General features: G+C 42.7%; 1 protein-coding gene across 1 annotated transcript in view; it reads left to right on the top strand.

Annotated features, from left to right (window-relative positions):
• The window catches only part of LOC128698411 (lachesin-like), a 258942-nt gene that overhangs the window by 103904 nt on the left and 142359 nt on the right, over positions 1 to 12679 (top strand). Inside the window, exons 3-4 of the mRNA XM_070085033.1 lie at positions 10112 to 10234; positions 11360 to 11444. Of these exons, the coding sequence (XP_069941134.1) occupies positions 10112 to 10234; positions 11360 to 11444 (208 nt within the window). The remainder of the gene's footprint in view (positions 1 to 10111; positions 10235 to 11359; positions 11445 to 12679) is intronic.

Genomic DNA, 12679 nt, shown 5'->3' with positions numbered 1-12679 from the left:
TGTAGCCTTACAGCTAGTTCACGATGTACCAGGTGTTGCACACCCTGGTATGGATCGTTCAGTAAAACAAGCCAGATTGAAATACTTTTGGCCTCGTATGGCAACTGATATATCTGAGTATGTTAAGAAATGTAGTGTCTGCATGCAACATAAAGGTAATGCTAATGGCCCTAATCCAATCCAAGTGTATCCAACTACTAGCGAACCGTGGGAAAGAGTTGCGCTAGATTTGTTAACTAATTTCCAATGTTCCCTCCAAGGCAACAAACATCTGTGTGTTATGGTAGACCATTTCACCAGATATTGTGAGTTAGGTCCTATTGCAGATAAGACTGCCGAGACAGTAGCTAAAGCGTTTAAAGAACGCATTATCTGCAGGCATACCACCCCTAAGTCCCTAGTAACAGATAATGGAGGTGAATTCTGTAATGAGATTCTTGAAAATTTGTGTACCTTGTACAAGATCTCTAAATCCACCATTGTTCCTCATCATCCTGCCAGCAACGGGTTAGCGGAAAGAACCAATAAAAAAGTACTTGATGTCTTGAGAGCCACTATCAATCCCAACAGTGAAACTTGGGATGAAGTTATACCTGATGTGCAGTGTGCTATAAATTCTGCTTACAATGTTTCTATAGGTGACACTCCACATTATGCATTGTATGGTGTAGATAAACGTTTGCCTTATGAGTTGCTATATTCTAATCCAAAACCAAATTACAACCCTGATGATTTCATAGCAACTCGTACCAGCTTAGCTCAAAGTGTTTTTAGAAGAATCCGTGAAACACTTCATAAATCAACAGCAGAATTTACAAGAGTCGCAAACACTCGAGCAAAACCATCCAAAATCAAAGTAGGTTCGAGAGTTATGCTGACTAACTTTAACAAAACGTCTGCAATGCCAAAGCTTGATCAAAAGTTTGTTGGTCTATCGAGTAGTTGAACATATCACTGGTAATAAGTATAAGGTTAGAGAAATTAGTACTGGTCAGTATAAAGAATCGCATTTAGATCATATGAAGTTAGTATGTGATGATAATGATGTTCCAACCCAGACTAATGTGACAGACTCTGACAATCCTCCTGATCCTATACTCTCTTCCTCTGATACTCAGTCAGACGATCAACCTGAATGTCGTTATTCCCTACGTACACGACAGGTATTGAGAAACCCTCAAGTATCATTTGTCACTTCCAATTCAGATTTGCCTCAAATACAGCATGAGTTAGCCAGTGCTACAGAGTTTGATCCTCCCAGAGATGACACCCATTCTGCATATGTCAATCTTACCCTAGCAGAGTTGGGGTTAAATGTAAATAACCTGTATAGATGAATAATTACAGTATCAACTTATCAGTATTCAAGAATTTTTTTTTTGTGTTCACGTTCTCTCCGAATTCTGAGAGTTAACAGTCTAGATTTGAGTGCACCGAATCTGCCTTTCTGTTAAACACTTCTTTCTTTGTATATATTCCTTCCTCAGAATCCGTAGATCACATGAATACAGATCGATCGATCAAATTTTTTTTTATCACTTCTATTGTGTAATCCCAACGTTGAGTTTCATTCGATGAGTTGTGCTATATTATACCTTGTATTGCATTACAGTTTCAGTTACGTAAGCTTCCATTCCAATGTTCTACTTATGTATGTTATAATGTTCAATTGTTGTGTACTTTGACATTGTATAGAATCAGCCCAAGCCGTATACCTGCCATCTCTAGTTTGTATTAGTTGTATGTCGGGACGACATACGTTAGCGTCGCCGAGCTCTCAGTAGTAGTACCAGTTCCTAGTAACCAGTTACCAGTAACCAGTGTACCAGTAGATGACTCCCTACCAACCGTCTCTGCGTGAATCACTGTCTGTATTCATATTGTGCTGACCACAGCAGTATTTCAAACACCCCCATCACATATGGGTACTGGGGTTAGTCAGTCTTACGAGAGAGAGCAAGGAGGCAGGTCACCAGCTGTTTGGCACCTACCAATACTTACCGTTATAATTATACGTACTACCAGCCTACGTGAGTATTTCTTTACCCTATCCACGCGTTCGAACCCCACATGATATTGTGATGAGTGAGAAGTGATATGATGAGTGAGGAGTTTTGTGATGAGTTATGAGTGTTGTGATGAGTGAGAAGTGATATGATGAGTGAGGAGTTTTGTGATGAGTTATGAGCGTTGTGATGAGTGATGTGATGTGTGAAGAGTGTTGAGATGAGTGAGGAGTGATGTGAGGAGTGAGGAGTGATGTGATGAGCGAGGAGTGTTGTGATTAGTGAGGAGTGATGTGATGAGTTATGAGTGTTGTGATGAGTGAGAAGTGATATGATGAGTGAGGAGTTTTGTGATGAGTTATGAGTGTTGTGATGAGTGATGTGATGTGTGAAGAGTGTTGTGATGAGTGAGGAGTGATGTGAGGAGTGAGGAGTGATGTGATGAGTTGTGAGTGTTGTGATGAGTGAGAAGTAATGTGATGAATGAGGAGTATTGTGACGAGTGAGGAGTGTTGTGATGAGTGAGGAGTGTTGTGATGAGTTGTGAGTGTTGTGATGAGTGAGGAGTGATGTGATGAGTGAGGAGTGTTGTGATGAGTGAGGAGTGCTGTGATGAGTGAGGAGTGATGTGATGAGTAAGGAGTGATGTGATGAGTGAGGAGTGTTGTGATGAGTGAGGAGTGATGTGATGAGTTGTGAGTGTTGTGATGAGTGAGGAGTGATGTGATGAGTGAGGAGTGCTGTGATGAGTGAGAAGTGTTGTGATGAGTGATGAGTGATGTGATGAGTGAGGAGTGATGTGATGAGTGAGGAGTGCTGTGATGAGTGAGGAATGCTGTGATGAGTGAAGAGTGTTGTGATGAGTGAGGAGTGTTGTGATGGGTGAATAGTGCTGTGATGAGTGGGTAAGGAATATTACGATGAGTGAGTGTAAAGTGCTATGATGAACATGTGAGTCTAGTCTGTGATCGCCAGTAATTCCAGTTGATCTGCCCTCAACAGCAACTTTGGTTATGGCAAAGATAAAGAAAACAAGAAATATGACTGGTGTTTCAGCAAGTGGAACATATTGGTGGTAAAAAGGGTTTCTCAGTAATGAACAAAAAAGCACAATAACGTGACTGGAACAATACACAAATAACCCGTACATAGGAGACAGCAGCTTACGACGAGGATGTGTTACGGTGTCATTTGTGCCTCACGAAGAAGAAGTTAATGAAGGCATCCAAAATCTTTTAAAAGATTTTGTTTGTTAAATGAGGAAAATTCCGACAATAGATGAACATTATGCACAGTCAAAAATTCAGAAAATGCATGGAAGTATCACGGAACTGCAATAAATCAGAATATAAGTGATGGGTAAAAGACCACAAGTGGAACTAATGGCAATTTACTGTGGTAACAGGTTGATAAAACTCTTGGAGAGCGAAACGTTGCCACAATAAAATATCACATTAGTTGCACGTATGTCCTTTTACCCAAAATATTGTCGGTAATTCTATCAACATTAAAACAATATTTTTGGTGTTCTAAGACACTTACAGATAGAAATTTTTTTTCCATCTAGCTCAGATGATCTTTTTGACCCAGCCCATCCATATGCACTCTACGGAATTTTAATAAATGAAGACAAGTTCTTCCGTATTGCTCAGCGTGAAAATGGAAGAACAGAATTTACGACCAAAACTGCAAAAACTTTAAACAGAAGCCAATGAAAGATTAATGGAAGCGAAAACAAATTTCAAAACAGCTGTTCTTATACGTGAAGTGGAAGTTAAATGCTATATAAACCATGGGACGACATAAAGAATGCCTGTGTCCTTTACCTCAACGGGACATTTGATGAGTAGGATTGAGGCACGACTACTCACTGTGGACGCTGAAGGTGTCTAGAAGCCTCAACGACATCGTAGAATATAGTACTGGAAGCTGCAAAATTTAATAAAATACTGACATACGTGATTTTCAACCAGACTAAACCTAACCTGAAGAATTGTATTTGATTGTTGTTATAAGCTTAATCTACCTGACAGCACAGGAACCACCAGACCTCATGTCTACCTGGCACCATCTCAATAAATCTCATATGCGTTTTCATCAGGTCACTACATGTCACTCACACCTCACTTCCAGCTTATTTATACTGATGAAGGTCCCAGGACTGAAACGTTTTCAAATAAATATGCCCTAGTGTTTGCTCACGTGTCCTTAAACTATTACATCAAATATCTCTTAAAAGTCACCCAAGAAGAGATTGTCCAGTTGGTTCAAACACTTCGAGCCGCCTGATGGGTCTGTGACACCAGACTGGACGAAAACGACAGATCACAAATCTAATACTGTACTGTCAGCTGCTATTGTTACCTCTAGTATCATAATGGTTAACAATACCGATAAGTAAATGAATAAGACACATGTGCAACAGTTTGGCATCATGTCTGACAGAGAAACACTATACTATAGAATCTGGCAGCTGAGGACATTTACAGCTTCGTTGTTCCACCACTAGATGTGAGTGAGAAATTTACGTTTTTTTAATCTTCCTAGCGCGGGCCAGTAAGCTTGCTACAGTGTTCCTAGCTTCCCACTCTTGCTTCCACTATGTCCCCGCCTTCTGTGACACCATCCACAATTTCACACCTTACTTATGGTGGTACAAAACTCTACTTTCTCATGTTGTCACAGACCAGGGGGATTTGATGGGATGAACTGCACAATCACCTCACACCTTATTGAGTCTGCTCTTTCCTAGGATGTCATCAACATTATTATGGCGCACCGTGTGCGCCTTCGCCCACTTCTAGCAACGCTCCTGACAGTCACCTTGCAGATGGGGCTGTCCAACCTCATCAGTACTAGGAACTCTTTCATCGCCGTCTATTTTAATGAAAGTTCTCAAGAACCATGACGTCGAAGTGGTTCCTTTCCCTGCAGTGGGAAGCAGGAAATTGGTGTTCGAAGGGAGGGTAGATCGTGACATCACCAGCCAATCGACAGGCTATTTGAAATGGCTCATTATCTCCATCACAAAATGTATATCTGTCAGCTTTATGGTGAAGGTCACCATCAGTAGAAATACTGAAACTCTTTTCCAGTGTAGGAAGCATCACTAGCACCTCAAATCCTCCAACCATATCCACCCAATTCATTCCAGACCCACCAGCTACCCAAGCCACCGCTCTTGCTCAGCCTGCCACCGCCTCCATACCCACTGCTACACCGGAAGATCAAGACCCTTTCACCTCTGACTTAGAAATTGAATTCAACAGTCACACCCAAGGTCTAACCTGGAAAGATCCAAGACTTCACTTCTACGTACACGACCACTATGTTCACCAAAGAATTCCACCCTTGTAATGGTTCTATCAAATACTCCTCTGTTGCCACATACATGTTCTCGCTACAATTCACTGATGATTTATACAACTATGCAACGGTCACGTACCTACCAAACAAAGAAAATTCAAGAACAGACCATTTCAATTATAACAGTAAGTTAAACTCCACTTGAACTGCGCGTGCTGTCTCTATCTTCCACATCAAACTCACCGCTACTGGGGTCATAGCTCTGTTTCCGCGACTGAAGACACTCCTTTCCAGTGTTATTCTTTGTCTATCTTCACTTCCCCGCTCTCTTCTTCTTCCCTGAGAGTTAGTTAATCGGTTTCTCATTCATGGAAGCTATGAAGCTGTACACACACCAGGGCTGAGAGACTGACCGCCTCGTATCCACTTTACCTCTTCTGCCGTTCTCTGTATTTCGACTAAAGAAGCCTTTAAAGCGTATGAGGCATTTCGTTAAAAAATATACGAAAATGTTACTCCTGTGTTTTCCTTATCTGCTACAACCTCTACTGGACATTATCATGACACTGTCTTCAGTAGAAGAACACTGCAGAGTTAAAGGAAAGAGATTCGTGAAAGGATTGCTGATGACATTAAGCGAACCGTTGATGCTGAAATTCCTGTTACTGTTCATTGGGATGGCAAATTAGTTTCAGAAAGATTATTTTTGTTTCCGGGGAAGAATGTCGATGTTTCTTGCCGTGCCCAAGTTTGGTTCAGGAACCGGTGAGCAAACTCCAATGGTTGTAATATGGTACTTAGATGACTGGGACTTGCGCAATCGAGTGCAAGGCAAGTGTTTCGATACCATTCTCAGTTATACCGGCAGTAAACGAAGAACTTGTACACTAGACGATTATATGCATACCAGCAAACATATTGATGAAATTGTTGCATCACACGTCATCTATAAGCGTTCCAGTTGTCCCAGGGAATCTGACATTCAACTACTCAAGCACCTCAGGAAATCGTGGTTAATGATATACTAGTGTGTTTCGAGGCTATAAAAGTCGATATGTCTTGTAAAGAACAAATATCACCATTTGCAAGCAACTCCTTGGCAAAAATCATCCAGGAGCAGATTAAAAGAAACTTGAACTGACAGTAATTTACTAAGGGGATGCTTCATCCGGTGATGTGCACTAGTAATATATGGCACAAAGATAACTCAGTTTTATATTCAATTTAAGATGACAAACTAGCATATGGGAAAGAAACTCTTTGCAAAGTAAGCAATTCGTCACTACGTACCTTCCAGGTTTGCTGACCTTCCAGGTTTGCTGACCTTCCAGGTTTGCTGACCTTCCAGGTTTGCTGACTTTCCAGGTTTGCTGACCTTCCAGGTTTGCTGACCTTCCAGGTTTGCTGACTTTCCTAGCATAACTACCTCCTGGTATGGAACGTTACCTAACAATGTTTATGCATATTTAGCCTTCGAATTATTCTAAAGACAAATACGCATGATATTAAAGAACATTCACTTATAGAAAACACTGACTCACAGGCGGCACTTTTAAATACACTTTAATTACACCGAACCCTGACCACTTAATCATTTTTATTAACTTTCGCCAATGGCGAGACAATATTTAATTTAAACTACAAATTTTACAGATTATACCATAAACCAGATCTCCTATAACACACACACACACACACATACACACATGAAATGGCAAGAAAGAATCACGGAGAAGTCCCCAGACATCATAGCACTCACAGAAACGAAACTCACTGGGACTATAACAGAGGCAATCTTCCCACCTGGGTATCAGATCCTGAGGAAAGATAGGAGCAGAGGGGGAGAAGTGGTTGCACTGCTCATTAAAAACCGATGGGGATTTGAGGAAATGGAAGGAATGGACGAAATTGGAGAAAGGGATTACATAGTCCGTACAATTCAGTCTGGGGGACATAAGGTAGTCATTGCAGTGATGTATAACTGCTGCAAAACTGCAGGAATCCAAGAGTCGAATATGAAGAGAGCAACAGAACAGGGGTGGACACACTAGCTGAGGTGGCCAGAAGAGCTCACTCGAGTAGAGAAAAGTTACTGATTAAGGGCTATTTCAACCACAGGGAGATTGAGTGGGAAAACCTGGAGCCACATGGGGGTCCTGAAACGTGGATAGCCAGAATGATGGATGAGGTACTGGAAAACCTCATACATCAACATGTTAGGGACACTACCAGAGAGAGAAAGAGGAGAGGATGAACCAGCAAGACTGGGCCTCGTGTTCACCCTGAATAGCTCAGACATTGAGGACATCACATTTGAAAGGCCCCTTGGAGCTAGTGATCATGTGGTTCTGAGCTTTGTATACATAGTAGAGTTACAAGTGGAGAGCGTAACAAGAGAAGAATGGGAAAAGCCAGACTATGAAAGGGGGCCTACACAGGTATGAGGAACTTCCCGCAGGAGGTTCAGTGGTAAAGAGAATTGGAAAGAAAGTCAGTAAACAAAATGATGGACTACGTAACAACAAAATGCAAGGAGGCAGTGGAAAGGTTTGTTCCCAAGGGCAACAGAAATAATGGGAAGACCAGAATGAGCCCTTGGTTTACCCGAAGGTGTAGAAAGGCAAAAACTAAGTGCACTAGGGAATGGAAAAAGTATAGAAGGCAAAGGACCCAGGAAAATAAAGAGATTAGTCGACGAGCCAGAAACGAGTATGCACAGATAAGGAGGGAGGGTCAGCGACAATACGTAAATGACATAGCATCGACGGTCAAGCCTGACGCGAAACTGTTGTATAGCCACATCAGGAGGAAGACATCATTCAAGAACCAAGTAATCAGGCTGAGGAGAGAAGGTGGGGAGATCACAAGAAACGACCAAGAAGTATGCGAGGGACTCAACACGAGATTTAAGGAAGTATTTACACTGGAGACAGAAAGGAGTCTGAGAAGACAGAACAGAGGGGTACACCAACAAGGGATATACCAACAAGTGTTAGATGAAATACAACCGAGGAGGAGGTGAAGAAGCTGCTAAGTGACCTTGATACCTCAAAGGTGGTGGGACCGGACATCTCTCCATGGGTCCTTAGAGAGGGAGCAGAGATGCTGTGCATGCCACTAACCACAATTTTCAACACATCCCTTGAAACTGGGCAACTACCTGAGGTATGGAAAACGGCAAATGTAGTCTCCATTTTTAAGAAAGGAGACAGAAATGAGGCACTAAACTACAGACCAGTGTCACTGACGTGTATAGCATGCAAAATCATGGAGAAGATTATCAGGAGGAGAGTGGTGGAGCACCTGGAATGGAACAATATTATAAACGACAACCAGCACAGATTCGTGGAAGGCAAATCCTTTGTCACACACCTACTGGAGTTTTATGACAAGGTAACAGAAGTAAGACACGAGAGAGAGGGGTGAGTTGATTGCATTTTCTTGGACTGCAAGAAGGCCTTCGACACAGTTCCTCACTAAAGATTAGTGCAGAAGCTAGAGGATTGGGCACTTATAACAGGAAGAGCACTGCAATGGATCAGAGAATACCTGACAGGGAGGCAACAGTGTGTCATGGTACGTGATGAGGTATTACAGTGGGCGCCTGTGACTAGCGGGGTCCCACAGGGGTCGGTTCTAGGACCAGTGCTATTTTTGGTATGTGTGAGTGACATGATGGAAGGGATAGACTCAGAGTGTCCCTGTTCGCAAATGATGTGAAGTTAATAAGGAGAATTAAATCAGATGAGGATCAGGCAGGACTTCAAAGAGACCTGAACAGGTAGAACCAGTGGTCCAGCAACAGGGTCCTTGAATTTAACCGTGCCAAATGCAAAGTCATGAAGATCGGGGAAGGGCAAAGAAGACCGCAGGCAGAGTATAGGTTAGGTGGCCAAAGACTACAAGCCTCACTCAAGGAGAAAGATCTTGGGGTGAGTATAATACCGAGCTTGTCTCCGGAAGCACACATCAACCGAATAACTGCTGCAGCATTTGGGCGCCTGGCAAACATGAGAATAGCGTTCCTATACCTCAGTGAGGAATCGTTCAAGACTCTGTACACCGTGTACGTCAGGCCCATACTAGAGTATGCAGCACCAGTTTGGAACCCACACCTGGTCAAGCACGTTAAGAAATTAGAGAAAGTGCAAAGGCTTGCAACAAGGTTCGTTCCTGAGGTAGGGGAATGTCCTACGAAGAAAGGTTTAAGGGAAATCGACCTGACGACACTGGAGGACAGGAGGCTTAGGGGAGACATGATAACGACATACAAAATACTGCAAGGAATAGATAAGGTGGACAGAGACAGGATGTTCCAGAGATGGGACAGAGCAACAAGGGGTCACAGTTAGAAGTTGAAGACTCAGATGAGTCAAAGGGATGTTAGGAAGTATTTCTTCAGTCACAGAGTTGCCAGGAAGTGGAACAATCTGGGAAGTGATGTAGTAGATGCAGGAACCATACATAGTTTTAAGACGGGGTGTAATAAAGCTCATGGAGCAGGGAGAGAGAGGTCCTAGTAGCGATCAATGAAGAGGCGGGGCCAGGAGATGAGTGTCGACCACTTCAACCACAAATAGGTTAGTACACACACACACACACACACACACACACACACACACACACACACACACACACACACACACACATACCAACAACAAACAAACTAACAGGGGACGGAGGCTCGATCCTCCGTCCGCCAAGTGCTAGATAGACACACAAGTCTGACGGTCAAGCATCTTCTCTTCCCCATCCTTCTCAAGTTATGTGCACTAAACCCTGGTGTGTGTCCCCTGCAGGTAGGCTGGATGCGAGCCGACACCCAAACCATCCTCAGCCTACACAAGAAAGTGGTCACCCACAACACTCGCATCTCCGTTACCCACAGTGAACCTAGAACCTGGAACCTGCATATCAGAATGGTAAGTCAATCTGGAGTCTTGTTATGTGTTTGCAGGTTCTTGGCCCTGTAAGTCTGTAATCCGTGTCAGGGCTTCTCTTTTCGTCACCGATTTCCATGATTTTGTACTTGTTAAGGATGACCTCCGGTTACCGCCTTTCTAACCACTCCAGTAAATTTCTTTTTAAAATCTAAATTCCAAGCAGTTACTCGAAAACGCCTCTTCTGATCGGCATCAAACTTTCAACAATAATAGGCTTTGCACTGAAGAATGATCATTGATATGGATCTGTGAAAGTTTGAAATTAAAATTTTTTTTCTGTTTTCTGTGTAGTGGCTGGAAAACGCGTCTTCTGATGAACTTATTTAAAATTCAGTAGCAAATTTTTAGACACATTTTATTTTGTGTAGATGCCAGTTACTGGTAAAGCTGAAATTTTGGTTTTTCATACAGCAGTTTGGTAAAGTCTGAACCGAATTTACTCAGAGGAAGCTTCACTGGACTGTATTCACGTATATGTGGCTGAAGGAGGTCGATTCACAGCATGGGTTCGATTCCTTGGCCAGTACAGTGTTGTTATTGATCAATACCACTCGTTTCGTGGTTTCAATAATATAATATACTTCTTGTTGAGTTTGTACACAAACAGGGAGTAGAATGAAATCAGCTCAGAGGCGTCCACAACACCGTATGTCCTTCGATAGCGGGTACAACATCTAGCTTGGCTGGATGCGCCATTCTTAAGGATTGTGTGGTCTAAATCGTCATGCGTTTTCGCTCACCATGAAGCGGGTCAAAACAGCATGGGTTCGACTCCTTGGCTAGTGCAGTGTTGTTATTGATATTATATATATATATATATATATATATATATATATATATATATATATATATATATATATATATATAGGGCAGTTTAATAATACTTAAAATAAATAACATTTTTTTTTCATTATGCTCAGACTGAATTTCTCCCAGTTATGACAACGACAAATTTTCACTCTCTTTAATCAGCAGAAAACGCCCTTGATTTAGACCAAATAATCAAGGTCTTAGTCGGCACGACATATAATATTATAGCTAATTTGTGCTTGAAATACATGTGCGTCTGTTGTATATTTAGCGACTTTTGTATTTCGTGTACAGGTGAAGGAGGATGACCGGGGCTGCTACATGTGTCAGATCAACACAGCAGTCATGAAGAAGACGGTGGGATGTGTTGATGTCCATGGTGAGTACATCATCTAACTCAATTTTCCTCACTTTTTCTAATTTAAGTTTTAATTACAACAAATAACAAACACTTTTACACATACCCTATCTCTCTCTCTCTCTCTCTCTCTCTCTCTCTCTCACACACACACAACAGGCCTAGTGTCTAATCGACATGCGTCTAGGGCAAAAGGTAACTAACTCACTAAAACTGTCTACTTCCCAAACAATGTCACCATTAGAATCACAATACAGTGTTTGCAACAGGTCACAACTCCCTCAAAAGTTGGAGGTAGTTGTGACCTGTTGCAAACACCGAGCGAGGGGCTTTAATGTGTCACAACTCTAACTGTAGTGTGAGAGCACCTCTGGCAAGACAGTGATGGAGTGAATGATGATAAAAGTTTATCTTTTTTTTCGGGGGGGGGAGGAGGGGGGAGGACCCTACCTTGGTGGGAAACGTCCGACGTGTTAATAAAAAAAATAACTTCATACTACGTTTCGGTCCTTCCTGGGCCGATACCTGGAGAGAGCTTCAGGGATGAACGCCCCAGCGGCCCGGTCTGTGACCAGCTCTTTCTAAATTGTAGTTAGTTTTCCAGCGCGATGGAAAAAGCGAGAATCACAGTTGAGAAAATTGTATTACTATATTATTACTATTATCGGAAAGCTCTAAACCATTAAGGGTCATACAGCCTCTGGGACCTGAAGAGATGTTCTTTGATCAGAAGAAAGGGAGAGCTGCTTCAGTTTATTATATCAAGGAACCTACAGCAGCCTCAGGGTACCTCCCGTGAAGGTACCATCAAGGTACCTCCCGTGAAGGTACCATCAGGGTACCTCCCGTGAAGGTACCATCAAGGTACCTCCCGTGAAGGTACCATCAGGGTACCTCCCGTGAAGGTACCATCAAGGTACCTCCCGTGAAGGTACCATCAAGGTACCTCCCGTGAAGGTACCATCAAGGTTCCCCCCGTGAAGGTACCATCAAGGTACCTCCCGTGAAGGTACCATCAAGGTACCTCCCGTGAAGGTACCATCAAGGTACCTCCCGTGAAGGTACCATCAAGGTTCCTCCCGTGAAGGTACCATCAGGGTACCTCCCGTGAAGGTACCATCAAGGTACCTCCCGTGAAGGTACCATCAGGGTTCCTCCCGTGAAGGTACCATCAGGGTACCTCCCGTGAAGGTACCATCAAGGTACCTCCCGTGAAGGTACCATCAGGGTACCTCCCGTGAAGGTACCATCAAGGT

Source organism: Cherax quadricarinatus, chromosome 14, assembly GCF_038502225.1.
Source record: "Cherax quadricarinatus isolate ZL_2023a chromosome 14, ASM3850222v1, whole genome shotgun sequence".
Taxonomy (NCBI): Eukaryota; Metazoa; Arthropoda; class Malacostraca; order Decapoda; family Parastacidae; genus Cherax; species Cherax quadricarinatus.
Note: the sequence above shows the minus strand (reverse complement) of the source record. Positions and strands in the feature narration are given on the sequence as shown.